The 26,684-nt window shown below is 31.2% G+C and overlaps 1 protein-coding gene across 11 annotated transcripts in view; it reads right to left on the minus strand.

Annotated features, from left to right (window-relative positions):
* Positions 1-26,684, minus strand: part of GK (glycerol kinase) — a 75,691-nt gene that overhangs the window by 8,022 nt on the left and 40,985 nt on the right. For 7 of the 11 annotated variants that reach the window (XM_074300880.1, XM_074300876.1, XM_074300872.1 and 4 more), the window contains 12 exons: positions 18,534-18,643; positions 17,582-17,648; positions 12,646-12,681; positions 12,284-12,351; positions 9,097-9,139; positions 8,631-8,711; positions 4,623-4,701; positions 3,241-3,337; positions 2,631-2,715; positions 1,916-2,036; positions 1,647-1,790; positions 300-380 (listed from right to left, as the gene is read on the minus strand). In XM_074300880.1, coding sequence (XP_074156981.1) covers positions 300-380; positions 1,647-1,790; positions 1,916-2,036; positions 2,631-2,715; positions 3,241-3,337; positions 4,623-4,701; positions 8,631-8,711; positions 9,097-9,139; positions 12,284-12,351; positions 12,646-12,681; positions 17,582-17,648; positions 18,534-18,643 — 1,012 coding nt within the window. Of the gene's footprint in view, positions 1-299; positions 381-1,646; positions 1,791-1,915; positions 2,037-2,630; positions 2,716-3,240; positions 3,338-4,622; positions 4,702-8,630; positions 8,712-9,096; positions 9,140-12,283; positions 12,352-12,645; positions 12,682-14,194; positions 14,213-17,581; positions 17,649-18,533; positions 18,644-26,684 lie in introns of all 11 variants that reach the window. The other 4 variants (XM_074300875.1, XM_074300877.1, XM_074300871.1 and 1 more) reach the window with 1 other exon arrangement.

The following is a 26,684-nucleotide window of genomic DNA, read 5'->3' on the forward strand; positions in this document are numbered from 1 at the left end:
TATGAAAAATATTCTGAAATTGCAATGTAGCATTATGCAGTGCATCATTTACTTCATTCATACTGATCAGTTCAAAAAATGGAACCCATGAATTTTCTTTATTTTTCCTTTTAAAATTATATTACAAATTAATTTTTTGAAATAGTAGTAAAATAATGGCTGAAAGTAAATAAAAGTTTAACTAATTTTGATCATGTTTTTATATTTAAAAAAAAAATTAGGAAAATCTAGAACACCAAATTGCTAACCATTTAAATTTTGAATAAAACAATATTAATAAAGGTAATAGTTATCTTTACCATTTGCAGGAGACTCTCCAGTAGCCCAGCCCATTGATTTCTGCACAGCTTTTTTCCAAGTGGCATAACGAATTTCACTTTCTAGAATTAAAAAGGAAAATTTAACTTTTACAATCAATATTGCCCTTCATTCTGGCCAAATTATTGTAAATTACAAACTGATATATATATTATAAACTTTATCAAGTTTTCATTTTTAATAGAGAAAAAGCTTTATTATCACAATAGAGTATTTAAAAATAAAAATATTTATTTATGCCAATTAATGCTAGAATTTCAAACAACTTCCTTTATTTTCTCTAGAGAAGAATCTAGAAGCCATAAACTGTCAATTGTCTGTAAAGTTATTTGAGCTTACAATCAATACATAGTGTATTATAATTCACTCTAACATCATTGAAAACTAACAAAAATTTCATTTTGAAGCTTATTTTTCATATAGCATGCATGATATTTGCATTTATGCAGTAAGAAAATTTCTCAATTTGCATTAAAGGAAAAATACATGCATATGAACTTTCTACTTGCTTCATCTGAATAATAATTCATTGTTATGGAAATTATTCTGATTCCAGGATTTAACCACTCATTTGAATTGTTCAGTTGTGTCCTACTCTTTAGTTATATCTGACTTTTCATGACCCCATTTGAGATTTCTTTGGCAAAGAGGCTGGAGTAGTTTTCCATTTCCTTCTCCAGCTAATTTTACAAATGAGAAACCGAGGTAAACGGGTTAAATGACTTGCACAGGGATACAATGGTAGTCAATGTCCGAGACCAAATTAGAAGTTCTTGGATTCCTGTTCTGGCAATGCTAGACACTGTACCATCTAGCTGGTTTTTATTTGAATTAGTTCTATTTTGAAGATGTCCATGATTTTCAGAAATAACTTGCATGATTAGAAATCTACACTTTTAACAAAAACTTCTGGGTAGCTGTCTGACCTAGGACTACAGCTGTTGTGAAGATCAAATGAGACTGTGTACATACACATACATTATCTAGTGTAAAAAAAAAAAAAAAAAATGTAAACTGACATCAATAAAACCCCATGTATCTAAATATATTTTAAATAAGCATATATTATAAAATATATAAAAACACATCTATCCATATTTTAAAGCAGTCACATCAAACTTATATGGATAGATGGCCCCTGTGGGCCATATCTTGACTTAAGAGAACCACATATTAGCATTCACATTGTGCAGAGCTGACTTTTTTGTTGTTTTGTTAATTATTTCCAAATTACATTTTAATCTGATCAGGAACCCTTAGGGAATTTTGTGGCAGCTTAGCAAAGTCTGATGCTTTAAAGCATACTCTTTAGAAGAGTTTGTCTTTACCTTCTTCATTGATCTGAGGTTCAAACCGTTCCATTGTGACAGCTGATAAATCTTCAGGCTCCAGACTCCAAACCCCAACTCCTTCTGCAGCACCTGCTGCCATGGCAGCACCCAGTGCTGTTGTTTCAGGCATTGAGGGCTTTACTAAGGAGAAAAAATGTATATCAGTATAAGCAATAGTTAAAAATACCTAAAACAGCTTTTAAATTTATACTTTTATTCCTATCAATTTTGGGGCTCAAAATTTTAAGGTGTAAATATTTACTAACCTACTGGTATACAAAGAATATCTGCTTGAAGTTGCATGAGAATTTTATTGTTGGTCATTCCTCCATCTACTTGCAAATGGCTGAGTGGAATTCCACAGTCTTTATTCATGGCATCCAAAATCTTAAATCAATATAATTTTCTAATTAAAATATAGTATCAGATATATTATAAATAAGCTTTGCAATATTCAAAGAGAAAGAATTTTTATTTCTAAAGATTAGAGTTAAAGTTGAAAATACAGTTCAATATCTGCACAAAAATTATCTAATCTTCTCTCTTCTCTACTATCCCATCTATTGTACAAACTAGTTGTGATATTAGCTTAAGGAATACATTTCAGAGGACATCTGCTGCTTTCACAACTGACTTTATCTATGTATGCAATATATATATATATATATATATATATATATATATATATATATATATATATATATATATATATACATATATATACATACACACACACACACACACACACACACACACACACACACACACACACACACATATGGACCCATTTACTTATTGTATAACATAATATACAAAAATTAGACTTTATCAGTGTGAACACATTCACATTGTATTCCTGGGGAAAAAAACAAATAAACCTCTATAGCATTCCTCAATCAAGTTTAATGTACAAAATATTATGTATTCATTAAATTGTAAGAAATAAAGAATAAATGATAAACATGAGTATTTTTTTTTTACCTCTCTTGTTTGGAAACAAACAGCTTCTAATGCAGCAAAAGCAATATGCTGTTTATTGGTGAATTGAGTAAGGCCACAAATAATTCTGAAAATATAAACAGAAGTTCTGTAGATCAGAGAATTTGAAGGTCACCTGACAATAAAGAATTTTTTGGGGGAGATTTTGGGGGTAGGGGGAAAGTTGAATTCGATGAGGAGAATATATCAGGTTGATACTAAAGAAATAACATTTCTTACATTCCCCTAGTTTTATATATATATATATATATATATATATATATATATATATATGCAAAATTAAGTAAAAATAAGTAACCTAAGAAGTTGAAATATTGAACTACTCTAGTTTAGATAATATGCCTGACTATTTAACTTCTCCACAAACATGAGGAATCGAAGATATTGATAATTATATTTTACAAGAAGCTCTTATTAAATGATTTGCATATCTAGTACTGGCAAGTACCCATTTTTTTCCATTGGCTAGGTCTGAAAAGTTTCCCTTAAATTACTTAAAATTGGTTCTAAAATAGCTTTAAAATGAGGATGTTATGAAATAATTCAGTAAAAGCCTCAAAACAGAAATAATTTATTTTATTTTCATCCATACCCTCTTGCACTGGGCTCCCAGTATGGTGCATATAATCCTGAAAATGCTGGAACAAAGTAGCAGCCATAAGAAGTGCCCGCCTCTTTAGCAAGATTTTCTAATATGAGAAAAAAAAATCCATAAAAAGAATATATAGAAATAAGATAAGATAATTATTGTTGGTACCTACCCTAATGCAACTAGTACAAAGATTTTTTTTTGTTTCCTATCATATAGTACAGCAAATGGTACTCTTTATTTTAAAGAATTTTAAATAACTACTATTCTATCTTATAGTGTAACTGAGGCTTCTGTCACCACTCCAGATAAGGATTATACTACAGAAGTAAAAGGTGCAATATTAGGTGGTTCCTACTTTTCTCTTCAATAACTCAGATTATTCTTTCTACTTGCAAATGATATATTTAGGTGTTTTTTTTTCTTTCATTTCTTGTCAATCATTTAGGCAGAAACACTTTTGGATATCACTTTACTATGTCGAAAATCAAGAAAATAAATTGAAGCATGCAAAGTTTTATCAAAAGTTTGTTTCATGCGTTTCCATCACCAAAAACTTTATCAGCTACTGATGAACTCCTCTCAATTGACTAGTTAGTTGGGCCTCCCCTGATAAAGCCTTTGGGAGCCCAGGGTTATCTTGACACAGTGATTAGGCAACAGAATTGGTCTTTTGTACACTGATAAAGCTTATAAAGAGATTAATAAAAAATTTTTTTAAACTTTTTAAAACTTGTTATTTAAAGAGAGAACACAAAAACTTGCAGGGTTAAAATTATTTAGGCTCTGACATTTTCTCAGATACTTTGAATTTTGCAAATATTGCTTATTTTTGGAAATTATTGGATTCATAATAAATGTTTGTGTGTAGGGTTTATAGTCATCAACAATTTAACAACCACAGGTTAATAATTTCTGCTTTTGATAAGACTTCATGAAATATTTCATTTTCATGCTTTTCAATTCTTAAAATTGCTTTCAATTTAATGTAATAGAATTATCCCCATACTACTACATATGTGGAAATTTTTAAAAATGCTATGCATTGTATATGATACATATTTGTATGTAAGAATTTATATATATATCTATATAATATTTGAAATGTTAGCATAAACATTTATAATAAGATGTTAAAGAACTTCCTGCAGTCTAGTAGAAATAATCCCCAATGTAGATTTTTTTCCATGCCTGGTTCTGAATTCTGCCTCTATTCCTTTCTATTTATTAGGGACAAGTGACTTCAACTTTCTAAACCTTGCTTTCCTCATTTCTAAAATGGGAATAGATAACCACTAAGCCCTTTCAGCTGCAAATCTATGAACCTTGGTTCAGATTTTCTAAAACTTTATTTTAGGACTATCAAAACCCAAAACCACACTCACCAATTTCCTCTGAAGACTCTAAAATACCAAGATTGTCTCTTAGCCAGCGAACGACAGCACCAGCTATAGCAACAGATCCCTAAGGGGGAAAACAATCTTAAATGGAATTTATTCTTAAAGTACATGAAGGGAAATTTATCACTATCAAAGAAGTTTTTTTGCCTCAGCAGAGTCTAGATTACTGAAATAAAATTCACATCACTTTATTGCATGTGTTTGTACATGTATGTATATGTATATATATATCTATATAACTCAACTAGATGGCACACCAAATAGACAGAATACCAAACCTGAAATAAGGGAAGATTCATCTTCCTGACTTCAAATCTTGCCTCAGATACTAATTACTATTGTGACCCTGGCCGAATTCCTTAACACTGTTTGCCTCAGTTTCTTAATCTTTAAAATGAGTTAAAGAAGGAAATGGCATACCACAACTGTATCTCTGCCAAGAAAACCTTAAATGGGATCACAAAGACTGGAATGTGACTGAAAAATGACTAAATTGAATACACAACCATCTTCTTGTAAATAGATTATATATATGTTATATATATTAGCAAAGGGGAGTCAATAAGATAGATTTCTATTGTACACAATCATTTACAACATAAGCCTTTGTTACTTTGTCTAAATACAAGGTAATTTTTTTTTTTGTCTGCATTTTGGAAAACTTAAGATATGAAACTTTGATGTACTTGGCTCTTTTCAACAATTAAATGATTCAGGCCAATTCCAATAGACTTGTGATGGAGAGAGCCATCTGCATCCAAAGAGAGAACTATGGGGACTGAATATGGATCACAACATAGTACTATCACCTTTCTTCTTGTTGTTTGCTTGCTTGTTTTATCCCATTTCCCCCCCTTTGATCTGATTTTTCTTGGGCAAATGATAAATGTGGAAATATTATTCAATTACTTATTGTCTAGTGGAGAGGAGGGAGGGAAAAACCTGTGAACACAAGGTTTTGCAAGGGTGAATATTGAAAACTATCTTTGAATGTATTTTGAAAAATCAAAAGCTATTTTTTCTTAAAAATGAAGATGTTTAAAGTAACCTATACTGTGTGTGTGTGTGTGTTTCTTTAGGAGTAGTTCATTAACTATGATAACATTTACAGATCATTAACTAAATTAAATTAATTAAATTTACAGATTCATTAACTATGATAACATTTACAGATCAACTTTCAAATACATATATGGACACTTTCCTGATTTGGCTTCAGGAATGCTGTTCCTGCTTGATATTCCTGTCTGTGTTACTATTCCTTTTTAGTATTCTTTGTTGGATCATTATCCATCTCCTATCCTTAACTATGAAGGTCCCCTTGGGCTCTTCCCCCTCTTCTCTTGCTACTTCATCAATACTTCCATGAGTTCAAATCTCATCACTAGAGAGGAAGATTTGATATACAAACACACATAGGTAAAAACAAATGCCCATACATATACATAAATGTGTGATCTGACTTTATCTTGTAGGCTTTCAAGCAATTAGGAGAGTAAAAAGTGAATTTTAGTGCTATCTTGCACTCCAAATACAACATTAAAAGACTCTCAACTGATTTTCTTTCCATTTCATTTAAATAATCACCAGATATATTTGATTAAAATTGTTCTGACAATGAGATAGGAAAAATCATTGAATCTTTAAACTATAAGCCTTAGGGTAAACTCTACCACCAAATTTTCTTTTCAGATCATCAAGTTTTAAATACTAGATTGAATGACATGGTATAGTGAAAAGAGAATCAAATTTGGAATCAAAAAAGAGAGGTTAAAAACCTAGCCCTGCTAAATACTACTTGTTTGTACAAACTTGGGTAGTTAATTTCAGTCGATCAATAAACATTTATTAAGCACCTACTATATGGCAGGCACTGTACTATGTTCTAAAGATACAAAGAGTCAAAGGTATCCTCAAGGAGTTCACGAACTAATGAGGAAAACAAGTAAATTTAGATGAACAAACAAACTAAATACAGAGGGAAAAGGGGGAAATAAGAGGAAGAAAAGCATTCTAAGTAAGAGGAGTCAGGAAAAGCTTCCTGTAAAAGGTAAGAATTTAGTTGGAACTTAAGGAATTCAGTAATTGGGGTGAAGGAGAGAAAACATTCTGGGGATGAAGGACAGAGAGAATGCCCAGAATGGAAAGATGGAATGTCTTGTTTGTAGAATATCAAAGAAGCCACTGAATGAAGTGTAAAATGACTGGAAAGGTGGAAGCAGAATGATTTGAAGACTGAAAGAAAGAAGAAAAAAAAAAAAAGATGTTTGCTATTTTTCCCCCAAAAACAAGTTTCTAATAAAGCTATGACAAGTAACTAGCTGATTTTGTTGTAATAGAAAAAATTTCTATTAAGAGAGAGGTTGAATAAGATTACTTATTCGCCTTATTAGTCTTTTCCTTCTAAATGTAAGACATTATTTCCAACACAAATTTTTTCAGTGAAAGCTGGAACTGAAATTTGTGTTAAATTACCAGTAGGTATTAAAATACTAAATAAACATCTTAAAGAGGTGCTTAGGTGGTTAGATGTACATGCTGAAAAAACTTTAAAAAAAAAAAAAAGAGAATGTAAATTACTGTGTAGAAAAGGAGGAATTTTGCATTAACTTCATTGACTTTGTGAATGTCTATCTAACACCACCAAGTTATTTTGTGAGACACAGCTAAGTTCACAGTAGACAAAATCCAAGACAAGAGAGGCTAGAAATAAAACCACTGGACACTCAATAGGCTATACACTAATGCCAGCAGTAAGAAATAGAGGTCATACATATCATTGGGATAGTGATGAAATTCTATTTATATCTTATTCAAAAGAAACAGTGTAAGTAAAAAGTTAAAAGTGTGAAATGGGAACAGCAATCAGAGGAGGGCAACATAGTGAAGAGCACTTGGGTGAAGATCAGTGAAGATAAGTAAAAGTAGCCATTTTGTCATTGAAATACCCTACAGACTACTTAATCAAATAAAGGAAACAAATAAGGAATCTCATGCTGTTGGTGAAATTAGACTTTCTGGACATCTGGACATATCTAGACATTTGCTGGAGCTCTTTCTCTTCAAAATCAAAACAAAAAAAAAAAACAAAAAAAAAAAAAACCCTAACTTTTTGATTTGCCTTAATGATAATTTTATCCTTCAAAATAAAGAATAATCAATAAAGGGAAATTCCATACTAGATCCAGTTCTCAATAAAAGGGTTAACAGTGATGGAAACTTGTAGGGAAAAGTGACCAATTACTTCTAAATTTTGTAAAAGAAAAGGAGAGCAAGGTCAGACATAATCTGAGATATAGCCTAAATTTTAGGAAAGTAGATACATATGAAAGCATGATGCTATATAAAATGTGGCAAAAGAAAGTATATGAAATACAACTTAAAGCTTTACACATCTAGTTTGGTTTATGCAAAAATAGTAGAAATAGTAATTTCTAAAATTTTAGATTGGATATTAGTTGAAACAGCATAAGGTGTCAATTATTTATCAGGTCCAGCTGCATAAACCATTTAATAAAGCAATATTGAATCTAAGAGTAATTCATGAAGGAACCATCTGAATTTTTAAAAATCAATTTTTAAAGAACCATTTTTAACATATATGTAGCAGTATGTATAAGCGTTTATCCTACCAAAGTACTTAGATCTGCTCCCTAATTTTTTTCTATTATGAATTAAATATACTTGGAAAAAAACTTCTGTTTGTGTGTGTTGGCTCTATAAAGTTTCTCAATTTCTTCCTCTGTATTTCAAATTACTAAGTGCCATAATGAGACAAGTAAGGATTGCCCTCTCTCTGCAGGAATTTTCCTTGATGCATACAATACTATGTCAAGAGCCACCTTTTTTGTTACCTTTCAAAAATCCTTATAGCAGATATCAACCTTCCAAAGTTATTTACTAAGATTTTGGGGTAAGATTTTAGAATCCACTTTATATTTTGATGTTTTAATAAATTATCACATCATAAAAGTTTATAAAAAATGAACTTACTTCCAATGCATAGCATACTGGTTTGTCTCTGCCCAGTTTATAAGCCACTGTGGTAAGAAGGCCATGATCAGAAAAAACACACTAGACAAAAGAAAAATATTTTAAAGTTAATAATGAACACACATATGCAAATATACACCATGTATATCTATATTTTTTCCCCACACTAAATTTACTTTTGGCTACTTTTTTAAAAAGTGTTAAGAATAGCAAGTTATAAATGTAATACATTTATTTCCCCAAAAAGTTTCAAAAAAGTTTTTACAAACAAAAAAACTAACATAAATGCTTGCTATTCCCAAAAGTTAAATTTTGTGACTTTTCCTCATGTTTGACTAGTCTCAGCAGTTTAAAATTTACTTACACAAAAAAAAAGGTATAAACGCTTCAAAAGTTTTGGAACAAATTATGCTTAATAGTTTTTTGCTTTCACAAATAAAAGGGGGGGAAAACCCACAAACCTAACCTTTTGGCCTGTATTACAAAGAAGGAAACAGCCTGTTCCATACCTATAGTTGGTGAGAAGGAAAAATAGAATAAGTATTTTACTTAAACAAATCCCAACAAGTTAATCAAACCAACATTTAATATACTGGCATAATAAAAATTTATTAAAACTTTTGCTAAGTTCTAAAATTAACTTTAATTTTTAACTTTAAAGTTCTAAAGTTAACTTCGTAACCCCATCTCAAGCCTCATTCTTTCACAATGACAAGTGGCTTTCACCTTGGGCAACAAATAAACTGAAAAGGAGACAAATAGAAATCAGGGTTAAGTTAATCACGTAAAGTCAATGATGAAAATTACTGGCTGTATACTGTTCCCAGAGTCTCCAGAACATAGGATTGATTCCAATTATTTTATGAAAATACTACTACCACTTTGCTGCTGCTACTCTCCTTTTTCTGTTAATTCACTTAAGCAAGGGTTGAGAAGGGGGTTCCTAAAAAGTTTCTCATTGTTTCTGATAGTTGAAGCCTTAGTAAAAGCTGCTGTCAGAATGTATAGGAAGATAACCTATTATCAGATTGCTTGTTGTCCTAGGGAGAAGAAAGGGAAAGGAAGAAGAAAAATTTGAAATTGAAAGTTGAAAACACTTTCTGCATGATAAGATTTGGAAAAAAATACTACTGAGTGGAAAAAAATGGCTTTTAGAAAAAGGAATGTCAAATTATACATAATAGATTTGTGGTTTCATGTACATGTCTTTCCCTCTCCATTCTACTATGTTATGGAAATACTTGTTTTATTTTTAATTTCAGAATAAATAAAAGAAACTTTATAGGAAATTTATTCTGACTGACGAAACATTGAATCGATTTCCAATGGATGTTTAATTTTTCAACATCATTTTGAGCTTTTATACTATCAGCCCAAAAAACAATTTTCTGAAATCAACATTCTGAATAAGAATAAAGAATACCAGGGACAACTATTCTCTTCTTATCCAATTAGGACTAGCTTACTGTCACTAATGGAAATTCCACAATATTTAAAGAATTAACTCTTTTAGTCTTTCAGTCAAATTGAGTATATGTTACTCTACTTAAAATTTCCAAAAAAAACAAAACAAAACAAAAAAACACCTTGTCAAATTTAGTTTCAGTATTATTTTGCCTCTAACAACCAGATAGGTGGCAGCACAGTAGTTAAAGCCATAGAACACAGACAAGAAGACATGAGTTTCAACTCTGCCTCAGACACTAGCTATATGAGACTAAACCAGTCACTTAATTTCTATCTGCCTATGTTTCCTCCTCTGTAAAATGAAAATTAGAATAGCTTGGGTTTTGGAAAGGATAAAATTAGATATATGTAAAGTATTTTTGCAAATCTTAAAATACTTTCAAATACAGATACATAGATAGTAGCTCTCTATAAATCCTATTATTAAAATTATTGTTATTGGTTGTTCATTCATTTTTCTATCATGTTTGAATTTTTGTGAACCCATTTGGGATTTCCTTGGCTAAGATACTGGAGTCTAGTTTACCATTTCCTTCTTCAGTTCATTTTACAAATAAAGGGGCTGAGGCAAACATAGTTAAGTGACTTGCCTAGGGTCACACAAATACTAAAAGTCTGGATTTGAATTTGGGAAAATGAGTCTTCCTCAGTTCTGGAACTTCTATATACTATGTCATCTAGCTACCCCATAATTATTAATACAGAGATTTAATATATATCATGAACGTGATTTATATCATACATCTAAAAAACATTACTTTAACTGTTAAATTACCAAAAATTGTATTTGAATTTCATCTGTTGAATGCAAATACTTTGTAAACCAAAGAACATTAAAAGTAGTCACAACGAATGTGATTAAAACAGTAATTATTTCCTTTCTATAAGCTCATTTTAAATTATTTTAATAAATTTTAAATGCTAAGTAAAGAAAATGTGATGTTTAATCATATTTAATTTGTAGTTATACTTTTATAAGCTAGTACCAATTCCAGCTATAAGAAAACTAAAGCAAATTTATTTAATATCTTACTCAAGCTTTAGATATATACATAAGTATACACATAAAAATCAGTTTATCATATGCTAATGTAAATAAGGGTAAATTATAAACATACATTTCTAAAGCAGCATTAAAAGCACACAAAAAGTCATATCCTACAGAAAGATTTCATAAACATGATGAAATAATCTCTATGGGTTATAAGATTGAAAATCAAATACAATAAATTATTGTTTTAACCTTTTACTTTACTTAAAATTTGGAAGAAAAATTTTCAAGTTCACTAGCAAGATTCATAATTCATTAAGATTTATCATTATGTGATGATGATCAACTCTGATGGACTTGGCTCTTTTCAACAATGAAGTAATTCAGGCCAATTCCAATAAACTTGTGATGGAGAGAGAGCTATCTGCATCCAGGAAGAGGACTATGGGGAAAATACTAAATACTAAAATAAAATAGGATTTTAATCTTTTGTTGTTCGTTTGCTTTTTTTTTTTCTTTCCCCTTTTTTCTATGATTTTGTGTGTGTGTGTGTGTGTGTGTGTGTGTGTGTGTGTGTGTGTAGCATGATATAAGTGGAAATATGTTTGGAAGAATTGTATATGTTTAACCTGTACTAGATTATTTACCATCTGGGGAAGTGTGGAGTAGGAGAAAAGGAAGAAGAAACTTTGGAACATAAAAATTTTTCAGGAATGAGTGCTGAAAGCTATCTTTGCATGTATTTTGAAAATAAAAGGCTATTAATACATTTTTTAAAGATTTATCATAAAGTTGTTTTAAACTGTGATTCTCACTAATTTTGAAATCTTGTGCTTTTAAAAATTTTACTTATATTTATTAATATACAAAACTAAAATTTGTATAAATTTTAGACAAGTTGTTTGCATTGGTGGGAGTTCCCTATATTAATGAAACCATGGCTCTACGCTCTCATTTTACTATTCTTTCAATTTATGTTGTTATTTATAAGATTAAATATCTTAAAGTACAGATCAAGAAGAAAAATATAAAAGATTCTATGTTAAAGATATTCTTATGTTAAGTTAGACTACTTTCATTATTTATATACTTCAAAGCTTAAAGTGCCAAATAGCAATAACTTCAAGCTATAATTGACTATTAAAAAAAAAAAAAAAAAACTATTTGAGTTTTAATTTCTGTTCCTACAACTTACGTGTTTTTGGCTTGTCCATCTTGGAAACACATTTGTCCAACTAAAGCAGCAGACTGATCTCCCAAGCACTAGAAGCACAAATATATAAATAAGAGTAACAAAACACTACCAATGGGAACAATGTAAACAATTCACAAATGATAACTTACACACAAAAAATAAAGGAATGCATTCCATCTTTTGAGTATTTTATTATTCAATACTACTCTTAATTGATAAAAGGATATGATAAAGGAGAGTAAGACAAGAAAAATTAGTCAATTTTGCTTTCATTACTTTTCTACTTTTCTCTAGATACGAAGAGTTTAACTGCAGAAAAGGTTTATCAAAGGAAAGGTAAAAACATTGAACACAAAACTCACCCCTGATAATGGCACACCTTCCAAGGCCCCAGCTTTCTAATGAAATACAAAAATACAATTATGATATAATTTTAAATGATTTATCTTTTTAATATGTTACAAATCAATGTTAAAAAAGCCACATGCTCTTTGTGCACAGGCAGACAAGACAAAGTAAAGTGCTCTAACTACACAGGTTATTCACTTTTATGTCCTAAAAGAACAACTACAATAATAATACTATGATATGGTAGAGTAGAGATAACACCAAAATGAGACTCATAGCCTTACTTTATGTGAATGCTATGTGAACTAATCCTAGTTCCATGAAAATTATCTGAGTGATTTTGGGCAAGTCACTTTTACTACTCTAGGCCTCAGTTTTCTCACTTTAAAATGAGAAGTTGGACTAAGTAACCAATGAAGTTTCATATAGATCTAAAATTCTAGAATTCTATGTTTTTATTATATGATTAATACAATTATCAACCAAAAAAAATTCTTTTAAAACATTTACAAACATCATACAGCTTTAGTAAATATGCAACCATTTCCTAAATCAGTTATTTACTGATTATTAAAACATGTTATTTATTTTAGAGGATTTATATCCAATTCATTGTTCCTATGACCCAAATAACTTTTAAGATGATAATTAAAAATCTAAAACTTGACTGAAACATCACATATTACATGACTTCATTACTCCTCAAGTTAATAAGTAATTATATTAAATACGGTAATTTTTTTTTTAATCTTACAAATATAGCCAAAAAACAAACCAGGATTTAAAAATGAGATGTATGGTGACTTGGCACTTTACAAAATTTCAGTTTCATTTATTTTTTTTCAACATGCCCAACCACAAATTTGATAAAATATTTCTTAATAGGAAGAGAAGAAATGCTTCTTGGATCACACTCTTGCTGTTTAGCTAATGAATTGTGATTTAAAAATAGAAGTAATGTCTTTATACTTTAATGATGGAGATGTGATAATGTGCCTTAATAAAAGGCAAAAAAAAAAAAAAGTAAATAAAGAGGGGGAAAAAAAAATTAAGCTTACTATCACTAAATAACATCAGAAAAATTCTGCTTCCTAAAAGCAAGTATATTCTCTAAGGATAATTCTCTTGTGGACCATAAGAATCTAACTTTAGTGAAGCATGCAAAGAAAGTGACAGTGTATTTCCAACTAGGACATCTTAGATGTAGGATACAAAATATTTTTCAGGTAAAATTAAGAAAATGATTCAAGATTATCTAGACATAATTTCCATCCAATGTAAAAAAGAAAAAAATATATACTATTATTCTGGTGACTAAAGTATTCATAATTTATGCTATAATTTTAATTGCAAACTATAATCGTTTGCTTCAGAATGACGTTTAATCCTTTAAACTTAGGGAGAGCCACAAAAACAACCCCTTCAATGCAATTTTGGTTAAGCAAAATTCTAAATATGCCCAATTATTTCATAAACAATTATGTTCCTAAAGTAAGTGGAAATACACTGTTATCTTTACCATTTGGATGGATGGAGAACATAATTGTTGGATGACCTACTCACCAGGCTATGAGAGATTTTCTACAGCCAGCAAGAAGGAAGAAAAGGCATAGAGACACATTTCAAATGCAATAGAAAAATTAGCTAATCTAAATGTTGTTCAACCTTTCTCTAAAACTATTGTTCATGTGTACAGTTTTGGATATTTGATTTTTGGTCAGTTGAGTGACAGCTCCTCTATAATTTCATAAACATATAAATTAGCATTAGCATTTTTAAAATATCTGTATAATCTCCCTGTTTCTCCTAGAGATTTATACATAGAAGTGATGTTTTAAAATCTTTTTAACCTTAGACTTCAATTTATTATTATCAAAGTAAAACTGTAATTTCTAATAGTATGAAATGTTTTATTTATTTCTTTTTTTTTCTTTCAATCATAATTGTATTCCATTCTCTACTTTAAATTGAATTTTAAAGTTTTGTAACTTAAAGGTTATTTTAATTTTTTTTTTAATTAAAAATGCACTGCATGTACATTTCATTGCTGATAGGTTGGGTTCTTCAGTTATAACACTATGGTCCCTATGCTCTGCTCAGGCTGTTTTCCATAATGGTAACATAGTCCTTCACCTGTACCTTGCTTAAGAGTGCCTAGTATCCTTTAAAATTAACTTAAATGGCTCCTCCTATTTGAGACCTTTCCAGTTCTCACCAGTTGCTAGAGCTGCCTTTCCATAATAATCTGAAATTTATTTTGTGTTTACACATAGCTTCACATGTTTTACATAATCACTAGATGGTAAGTTCCTTGAGATCATTTTATCTTTGCATATCTAGTGCCATGCAAATGCCTGTTGACTTGACTTCACGATAATTTGACTTAATAATGTAAATGAAATTGAAATGATTTAATAATGTAAAAATACAGAACTTGAGAATTATGTTCTCTAACCACAACTTCTTGTTCTTGTCCTTCTACCTCTTCTCACTCTTCCTCTATTCTCATTCCCTTAAATACACACACATATATACATACACATAGTTTGAATCATTTGTATTCTCTCAGATAATCTTAGTTCTTCTAAATTTATCAGACTTCCTAGCCAGCCTTAATCTCAAATGTTTGCAATTTTGTTGAGTCCTGGAAATTCTATAATTTCTGTCCACCTGGCCTTGAGTTGTGTTTCCAGATTCATAAATTCTCATCTCTGGGCAACTCAGCCATTCAATTTCTTTATTTCCTCTTTGACACTATTATGTATCAATAGAGAAAGTCAGTAAATTAAACCAATTTCACACTCATTTATGGTATACAATCCTTCTGACTTCTAGAAAATCCTTTTACTCTATTTTTATTAATCTCCTATAGTGTTCTCCATAGCAACCATTCTAAATTTGTTTTTCTTCCCATTTCCTGCCATACCTTTAATTCCTCCCATACTTAGATGAAATTACCTCCCACCTCATAGAGAAAAATGCTATCTGACATCAATTCCCCACCCTTCTACAATCTTAAGAACTTCCTAGTATCAACATCTGTTATCTCCCATCTGAACAAAATACACACCTATTCTTTAGGATAATGCTTCTTTCCAGTGCCCTATATCCAACTCCCTTTTCTTCCAAGACCTTTCCCCAACAATGAAAGATCCTTTTTCTTTACTCGACCTCTTCTTTAAAAAAAAGAAATCACCTCCCAACTTAAGGACAGTCTCCCAAATTCTTTAAAAAATTCCTCCTGTATTATTCTTTGTTTATCCAATGATATAAAAAAAAAGTATCTTTACTGTGAATCAAACATAAACAAAAAATAGAAACGACAATATATGAAACTCTGAGCTTATTTAAGTACATTTACATTTTTCAAAAAGTATTTGTCAAATTTAACATGACAATAACAAAACTACTTTGCTTGACTTTGTGTCCTAAATTATGATAAGTGATGCTAAATGATCTTTCCTTGGATTCTTCTTGCCTTTCATCTATATTTTCTTCCTTGACTATCCTATTCATTCCTACTGCTTCTACAATCATCTTTATACAAAGATGCCAAATCTATATTTTCAGTTTTGACCTCTCTTTTGAGTTCCAGATCTGTATCTCTAATTGCTTCCAGAGCACCTCCACATGTGACACTATCATAAAAACATGTGAAACAGAATTTTGATTTGTTTATTGGTGGTGTTGAAAGTTTTCTTCTCTTTGCTGTTTTTATGTCTAGCAGCCTCTGGTTTCTGTTAGGGTTATTTTTGATTCTCCCCTTAACCCTATTATCATCTCCAGTTATAACATCCAGTTGCAACATCTCTTGCTTCTACCCTTCCAGTTATAAGGTCAATTGATTACTGACACCTTTGCAATCTCTCTTGTTTCTAAGTTAGTATCACAAACCCTCATTCCCCATACCGACTCTCATTCCCTTTGAGGTCCTCCTTTCTTTCCTCTCTCTGCTCAAGTATTTCCTGCATATTCATGCCAAAACAATATTCCTAGTGAATAGATGTATTATTTGATTTCTCTGCTCAAAAATTCTCACTGCCAATCAAGTAAAATTCAAAATCCTTTGCCTTAGCATTCAAGGTCCTCCATAAGGTCCTTTTCTTTCACCTGAACTATCCCTCAAAATGCTCTCTTACCTGTTTTTCACTGTTCTCTGTCTAGAATAAACTCCCCCTCTTCTTCACCTGTTAGATATTCCTACCTATCACATTCAAAATGCTCCTTCCTTCTTTAAGTCTTCATTAATAGTCCTATGTTCCTCCTATAATTTAAACCTCAAAGCACTGTTTTTACAGCTCTCTTTTGTACTAAACTATATTTTTGTCCTATCCCTCTATTAAAATGTAAGCTTTGTGAGAGTAATGACTGTCTAAATCTCCCTTAAGGCTTACCACAATACTTTGCACATAGTAGGCATTTAATAAATAAGATGATTGGTTAAATTATGATACTACAAATCAGTAAAGAAAACTCTTTGATTAGTTTTTGGTGAATGTTTTGTCCAGATCTACTAAGTTCACAATACATAACTTGGAGTTGTTCACTTAAAATAAGACTGACTAGAGAAAAGCACATTTTTACAGTGTGGTGACTCCCTCTTGTCACTTAGGAGAAGTGACCACAATGACTTAAGTTATTTGAATTAGAGAAATAAAATCTTAAAGCTAACTATCAAAGGCTCTCATAGCATCTTTTACAATTTTAGTAATGCTATGAAAAGGGTTAGGATCTATATTTATCATGGCCATTTAAAATTTATGAATTCTTTATCAAAATGATTTGGTAGTAGAACTCAGGCTTTTGCTAAATTCATCAGTTTGCCATTGCTACTCATACACTACCCAAAAGGAATAACTAAAAATTTAACAAATCCCTTAAGTTGGTTAAACTTGATTTAACTAAATTTGGCTTTCAAATCCAGAATAATGATGTTTAAAAATTATTTACCATTAGACCATAGATCTCAGAAGAACTCCGGATATTTGGAAGTATTGTCATAGGAATCTCAAAAAACCTAAAAACAATGAAATATTTAGGGGTGTATGTCATTTTTAATTTAATACTAGGCAATACTTTACCTAAAAACTAGGAAATATGGAATGTATTTGAACACAGTTGTACAGTAAGGAATGAACCAAGCATGGTTTTAAGGTCCCAAGATTAGTCAAAAGACAATATCTCATAGCACAGTCCTGGTCATGTCATTTACTAAGAGGGAAAGGGAATAAGCATGTATATAGGGCCTACTATGTGCCAGGCACTGTGCTAAGCACTTTACAAATATCATCTCATTTGATCCTCACAACACCCTGTGAGGAAGATGCTATTACAATCCCCATTTTATAGTTGGGGAAAGTGAGGCCAATGGAGGTTAAGTAACTTGCCCAGGGTCACACAGCTAGTATCTGAGGACAGATTAAAACATTCAAGTCTTCTCAGTTCTAGGTCAAGCGCTTTATCTACTGCGCCACCTGATTCACTTGTTTTGTGGCTTTGGGAAGTTTATTTAACCTTTCTGCCTCAGTTTCCTTACCTACAAAATGAGTTAAAAACATATGCACTCTTCTATATCACAGCAATGCCGTGAGCACTTTGTGAATTATAAAGTGCTATACAAAAGTGAACTATTATCACACATTATTTAATATTTATTACTTCATCTTCAAATAAATATTTAAAAGGAACACACAATGAAGTACCATATTAAAAGAATTTTCCCTATAAATATGTTCATATAACAAGCATATCCCACTAATCATTGACATGTTATTAAAATATTTCAGCAATATGATAATATAATTAAAATCATAGGAACCAAATTATAGTGTAAATAAATACATTCTTGCAAGTAATTTTTAAAAGTATACTTTAAATTAATACAATCCCAAATAGAACTCACTCGCACAGTTCTATATCCCATTCTAAAGAATGAATGTTGAAAAGCATTGTCCTACTGGCATTTGTTACATCTGTACAATGGACACCTCCATTAGGCCCTCCTGTCAAACTCTGAAAATAGAAAGATAAAAAATATATATCATTATTTATGATTCTAATGAGATTTCTCTTACGTATTTAACCAAAATTATTGCTACCTAAGATTTCAATTAACCAAGAAAATACTGTTGCTGAATTTTCTGGTTAATGGAAAGTTAAACAGAAAAAAATGTAATTGAAAAATGCTAATATTTACTAGTTCATTTTTTTACTTAATAAAAATAGAGAATCTAACTGATTTTTTTTTGATTGTTTAGGATATTTCATTAACCTGGGATCACTATTCTAAATATTATTTAAATATATCAAAAACTGATTGAAATCTGACTCTAAGACATAGTCTAGAAATTAGTTTTGAAATCAATTCCAGATGACAACTTTTCCCATTATTAGTATCTTTCTTAAACAAAACTTACTTAAATAAAATTTTATTTTATTGGGTTCTAATTAACTGGAATGTAATTATATGAAAAAAAGTAAAGAGACCCACAATGTAACTCCAATTAATTTTAAACTCAAGTGTCTGGGTTGTTGGGATTTAAGATTACATAAAAGAAAATTTTATTTTTGTTGTTTTTAATTAATTGAAGTTTTATTACATATGAAAAAAAAAAACCCAATATTTCATCTCAAACATTTGATAGTCAGGAAAGAGAACCATCCCTTTATTTCCTTTTGAAAAGAATAAAATTAAAGCATTCCAATTACAAGAGATAGGTGTGTTACAGAATTCTTCATCCATAAGAAGTAGTGAAGAATGGAAATAGAACTAAACTAAATCAGAAGAAATTTGGGTTTAAAAACTGCATCTAGCACTTGCTAAACTTCATGACACTGGTTAAGTCACAATTTCTTATAATTATCTCACAGGGTTGTTGAGAGAATCAAATTATGCATTTAAAGTGTTGTATCAATCAACGAATTAATATGTATTGAAGTGTCTGTACTATGCCAGGTACTGTGCTGAACACTGTAGAAAGACAAAAGTAAAATTCTTTGCCTTTATATGTCTAACCTTTCTGCATATGAAATTACTATGAGACATTGGGGTTCATCAAGAACTAATTTTCAAGCCAGAAAGAAATTTCTGGTATTTAAATACCACCTCTCACACATACTGGCTATGTGGCCCTAAGTAATAGTCATTTGATCGTTCTCTAGGCAGCTTGTATTGATAGGAGTTTCTTTCCTCAAGAGTTCCCTCCCAGTATTAATGGAATCAAAAGTCTAATCCCTATTCCTCAGCTGACAGTATTGATACTGACAGTATTCTGATACTGAAATTTTATTATCAATATCCTTTTTTTTTTTCCTTTACAATGACTCTTGAATATCCTTCTTAATTCCCATTTTGGTAACTTACTACCACCCTACTTTAGATCTTTAAACATCATGCCTAATCTATCATTATATTTTAACTAATCTCCCTCACCATTAGAAAGGTTTTTGATTCCAATACATACTTTATATATAAATGCCTGAAGGAACTAGAAACTCAATGGATGATCATCAGGTGGAGAATGGCTGAATAAGGTATGGTTTATAAATGTTCTGGAAAATTATTGTTCTATAAGAAACAATCAGCAAGATGATTTCAGAAAGGTCTAGAGAGATTTATATGAACTGATGCTAAATAAATTGAGAGGAACCACAACAACAAGATCCAAGAAATTATTTTACAGATCTAGAAAAAATAATAACAAAATGTCAAGAATTTCAAGGGAATGGGGCAGCTAGGTGGCGCAGTGGATAGAGCACTAGCCCTGAATTCAGGAGGACCTGAGGACAAATCTGATCTCAAATACTTAACACTTCCTAGCTGTGTGACCCTGGGCAAATCACTTAACCCCAGCCTCAGGGAAAAAAAAAAAAAAAAAAAAGTATTTCAAGGGAATTAATGGGAAAAATGCAAATGAAGGTAGCCTAGCTGTACCAGATGTAAAACTATATAAAGCAGCAGTCATCAAAACCATTTGGTACTAGCTAAGAAATAGACTAGTTGATTAGTGAAATAGGTTAGGTTCAGAGGACTAAATAGTCAATAACTATAGCAATCTAGTGTTTGACAAACCCAAAAATCCCAGCTATGGGAAAAGAATTCATTATTTGACAAAAACTGCCAGGACAATTGGAAACTAGTATGGCAGAAACTAGGCATTGACACAAACCTAAAGCCATATACCAAGACAAGGTTGAAATGGGTTCATGATCTAAACATAAAGAATGATATTATAAACAAATTAGAAGAACATAGATTAGTTTACTTCACAGATCTATGGAAGAGGAAGGAATTTGTGACCAAAGAAGAATTGGAGATCATTATTGATGTAAAATAATTTTGATTATATTAAGTTAAAAAATTTTTGTACAAACAAAATTAATGCAGACAAGACTATAAGGGAAGCAATAAAACTAGGAAAATAATTTTATATTCAAGAGCTCTGATAAAGGCCTCATTTCTAAAATAGAGAATTGACTCAAATTTATAAGAATTCAAGCCATTCTCCAATTGATAAATGGGCAAAGGATATGAATAGAAATTGAAAACTATTTCTGGTCATATGAAAAGGTGCTCTAAATCATTATTGACAAGAGAAATGAAAATTAAGACAACTCAGATACCACTGCATACCTCAGATTGGCTAAGATGACAGGAAATGATAATGATGATGATAATGATGAAAGTTAGAAGGGATGTGGGAAAAGTGGACACAGATACATTGTTGGTGGAACTGTGAATGAATCCAACCATTCTGGAGAGCAATTTGGAACTATGCCCAAAAGTCTATCAAACTGTGCATGCCCTTTGATCCAAGTGTTTCTACTAGGCCTATGTCCCAAAGACATCTTAAAGAAAATTTGTGGCAACTCTTTTTGTAGTGACAAGAACCTGGAAAATTGAGAGGATGCTGATCAGTTGGAGAATGGTTGAATAACTTATGATATATGAATGTTATGGAATATTATTGTTCTGTAAGAAATGATAAGCATGATGACTTCAGAGAGGCCTGGAGAGACTTAAATGAACTGATGCTGAATAAAATGAGCAGAACCAAGAAAGCATTGTGTATAGCAACAATAAGATTATACGATGATCAATTCTGGTGGATGTGGCTTTCTTCAACAATGAGATGATTCAGACCAGTTCCAATGATCTTGTGATGAAAAGAGCTATCTATACCCAGAGAGGGGACTGTGGGAACTGAGTGTAGTTCACAACATAGTATTTTCACTCTTTTTGTTGTTTGCTTCCATTTTATTTTCTTCCCTCATCTTATTTTCTGGTTTTATTTTTCCTGTGCAGCAAGATAATTGTATAAATATGTATACAACATATATTGTATTTAATTTATACTTTAACATATTTAACATGTATTGGTCAACCTGCTATCTGGGGGAAGGGGGAAAGGGGTAAAATTGGAACAAAAGGTTTGGCAATTGTCAATGCTGTAAAATTATCCATGCATATCTGGTAAATAAAAACGATATTAATTTAAAAAAAAAAAGAAAAGAAAGAAATATGTGCACATATATTGGATTTAATATATATTTTCTACCATATTTAACATATATTGGACTACTTGCCATCTAGGGGTAAGTACTAAGGGAATTGGAACAAGATTTTGCAAGGGTTAATGTTGAAGAATTCTCCATGCATGTTTTGAAAAATAAAGTTTTAATAGAGAAATAAAAGATAAAAGATTATGTGATAATCAACTGTAATGGACTTGGCTCTTTTCAACAATGATGTGAACCAGGCCAGACTTATGATAGAGAGCCATCTGCATCCAAAAAGAGAACTGTGGGGATTAAATGTGGATCACAACATAGTATTTTCACCCTTTTGATTGTTATTTGCTTGCTTTTTTTTCCCTTTTGATCTGATTTTTTTCTTGTGCAACATGACAAATGTGGAAATATGCTTAGAAGAATTGCACATATTTAATCCATATTGAATTACTTGCCATCTAGGGGAGGGGGGCCAGGGAAGGGAGGCAGCAAACTAATTTCTTATGACTTAGACATAACTTATGATTTTAGACATACTTTAAAAGCATTTTTAATCTCAGTCCATTACTGGTTTTTTACATCCTCTCAATTTTATTCCCAACTTTTTTTTTAAACATTTCAACTTGGTTTATTAGCTTTCACTAGTGCTTATTCTTGGCTCAACTCCATATTTTGACTCTTACCTTGGTGGTTCCCAACCCCTGCGTATTTTTTCAGAATTCTGATAACTTCTACCCCTCTGTCAAATGTGACTTTGGCTCCTCTTGGGTCTGGCTATAACAAATTTCAGACAATCAGTGGGCATTAATTTTTCTCCCACTACTTTTAACAAGAACTGTCTGTTATAACCAGGTCAATCTATTTAGTCTCCTAAAATATAACTTATACCATCTGTCTCTTCACCCTTGCACACATCTTCCTTCCTTCCTTTTAGAATGACTTCTTTTACAAGAAATCTTTTATAAAATCAATCTGATATTGATTAGATTTTAATTTTTTTATTTTAAATTTTAATGATTTTAAATGACTTTTTTTTTCAAGTTTTTAATTTTTTTTCCAAGGACAGATAAAGGAATGAGTTAAGTTGGTGAGGCTCTAAAGTGAAGTTACAATTATGTGATAAGAATCATATAATTTATGTTATATAACATGTATACTATAAATTAACATTATTGGCAGGGGAAAGATGGGATTAGTAGTCAATCAGTATTGATTTATCTTGTGCCAGGCTCAGTGCATACAAAGACAAAAAAAACAAATAAAATACCCATCCTTAAAAAATTACTATCTAGCCAGGTAAGATAACATGAAGGTTTAAAAAAAAGTAAACAAAGTAATTTGAAAGAAAGCCCATTTAAAGTATGTACAAGGATAGAGAGGAAAGATGGAATCACATGATTAGGAACAAGAAGGCTAGGCTATAGAATGTGAAATGGGAGGTAATGTATGATTAATTGTCTGAATGGTTGATCAGAATATGATTGTGAAGGGCTTTAAATGCCTCCAATAGAAGTTTGTAATTGATTCCAGAGGCAACAGAAAATCACTGAAGCATATTGAGCAAACCTGCAATAGAAACCAGAGGAAAACTAATGAAGCTAGGGTGGTGACCAAGTTAAAAAAAAAAAGGGGGCAGAGACAAAGCATATCATAGCTGTTTGATAAGAATGAAGTTAATGAATGAAAAGCATATATTAGGTGCTTATTATATATGTTAGGCTTCTAATCTCTCCTGATACATGAGGTGAAGGAGAATGCTTGAATGAAAAGAAAAATGGGGATACTCTCCAAATGAAATAAAGAAGTGAGGAAAAGGAGGGAAAAAAGTTTAAAACATTAGATTTGAGATGATAATATAGCATCCAGGTAGAAAACTCCAATAGGCAGCTAGTGATACAAGACTACAACTCAGGAAAAAGACAAAAGGATAGATGTAGATCTGGGAGTCAGATCCAGTAGGTTAAGTTTTAATAGAAAGGACTATTTATTGTTTATATAGACAAAGACAAAGGGCTGTTCTTCCTTGGAGATAAGCAATAGAAACTATATCTTGCAAAGTTTCAGATTAACTTGTGTACATATATGTACACACATATATACATATCCATACACACACACACACACACACACACACACACACACACACACCATTGATCCTTCCTTGGAACTGCTTTGATTCAAGAAAACAACCATTTTTTGGTACTATTATGTATTCAGCATCCTAGCTCTTATTTATAGGTGGACTTAAAGCATATAAATCTGGGTTAAGAAGAGACTTTCAATGTTGTAATCACTTTTTCCATTAGCTGGTTCCTATCACCAAATTTTAATTTTCACTAATTTTGCCATGTTTCCTGAAGATGAAAGACTGAGTAAGAAGATTCAAATGTTGAAGTAAAACTATTGAGAGAAAATTAGTTAAGAATTACAAATTTCCTTTAATTTTGATTTAAAAAGTAGAAAAAGTTTAAGAATCCCTGCTTTCTGCTGTAACTATATACTGTTTTGTAATTGATAAGTTGATGTATCATAGTGTATACTATGTGATAGTTCCACTGTTATTGAACATGAAAATATTTGCAATAACAAATATATAAAAGCTTTTCACTCTTTTTTTGGCCATTAACAATTCCAATTTTATATTTAAATGACCTTAGGATTTACTTTAATTTAGTTGGTCTCACTCCTCAGCCATCCTAATATTTTTTTCCCTTAATATATTTCACTGTTTTTATAAGGAATTCAATATTCCACTACCCTACTACTTGTTTTTGCAAACAAGTTTATATTTTTAATCTGATATTACATTTGGAAGCTATTTCTCTGCATGGTAAGAAAATCAGTTGGATGAAGCAAATTGTAGGCTTTCTTGGTCTCATTATAGACCATGATTTACATCAAATAAATATCCTTCATGATAAGTTTGTGTCAATATGGCCTTTTATCTATTTCTCATCACTCACAACTTCTCCTAATATTTCATCCAATTTGATGTTTAATTTTATATTTATTCTAACACATTTGTTTTCTGATGCACACAACTCATTCAGAATTTCCACATTTCTGGGTCATTCTGTTTGCTGACCCAAAATAGATTTTCATTTTTTGTCACATCCAATGATTCCTGATTTTTCTTGAAGATGAAAGTTTTCATGACATATATATGCAGGTGATGCTTCCATATAGTCTACAAAGCTTTGGTCTCTCATTTCTTGCTTCTAAAATAGATTACTAAGAAACTTCAGCTTGCACTTATTTCACCAGGAAGTATAAAAGTATATGCTGATTTGAAGTGGAGCCTCCCACATTTCTCATAGAATTTCTCTACTATTTTATCATGTGCAACAAACGGTCAGATTTAGAACAAAAGAGAACATTAGAGGGGTTAGAAAAGGATGTGAAAACCAAATTTTTTTTTTTTTAAGAGGGAAATTGTGAGCAATGGATGAGCACTTGTTTTCCACAGTTGTGAAAATTAAAATGGAGAAATGAAACTTAAATCAGAAAACTGAAATCCACAAGGACATCAAAGAATAATCAAGGGTGGATGTTATCTTTCAGCAAAAGAATGTAAGCTCCTTGGGGGCAGGGCCTGGTTTTTGTGTTCAGGAGTGGTGGCCTAAGATTGAAAAAAACCTTTTGTTCTTTTCCAAAGCCCGCCCCTGTTAACTTCCTCCTAGAAGGGAAATTCCTTGAGGTGGAGATTCATGTCATAATTAACTTCTATAACATCCAATTAATGGAGAATCAGGGGAAGGATTTGTGTTTCAGGATAGGAAATAAAAGTACTGTATTTGCAGTTTCAAAGGTATGTCTACTCACCTGGGCACCCTTTCTTGCAATAATGTTAAAATAAATCTTTTCTGCATTTATCAGTGACACAGGGGAGTTCTTGTTAAGATAGTTTGTTTCTTAAAATGGAGTCACTATCTGGAATCCAGACATTATGAGTTGGAGGTAGTCCCAGTCAAGCCATGAGGAGATAATGTCCCATTGATATTTCACAAGATATCATGATATGATCATGAGTGAGGGTGTCCCCCACTCAGACTGTCCAAGATCCCAGGACCATATTGATAAGTAATGTCACCAATGAATCCAAGAAATCAGGAAAGAAAGTAAGAGTACATTCTGCAACAGCCAAGCAACTCTGCCTTTGGTGCCTCAAGACATGGGGTCAGAAATGACAGACAGCTTAGTAAGATGGGGAATTTAATGGCTCCAAGGAGTGAGGAACCCCTAAGACATATACCTCTCATACAGTCCTGGAAAAAAGAGGATGTCAAGAAACTCTAGTAAAAAAAAAAGATGTGGGGTTCCAGAAAAAAAGAAGTTCTTCTCCAGAAAGGAAGGAACAATTCAGTACTAGACAGAAAGAAAAAGAATTTAAAATTTTGTGTTTATGTGTGTGGTATGTGTTTTGTTTTCTATGTTTCTCTCAGTTACAAAGGAAAAAATGTGGCCATTTTAGGATTTAGAAGAGCTTGTAGGGCATCTTGATTCAAGCTAACCTAAATTTTTCTTAAGCTTTCAAACTTCTCTC

Source organism: Sminthopsis crassicaudata, chromosome 3 (genome assembly GCF_048593235.1).
Source record: "Sminthopsis crassicaudata isolate SCR6 chromosome 3, ASM4859323v1, whole genome shotgun sequence".
NCBI classification, from domain to species: Eukaryota; Metazoa; Chordata; class Mammalia; order Dasyuromorphia; family Dasyuridae; genus Sminthopsis; species Sminthopsis crassicaudata.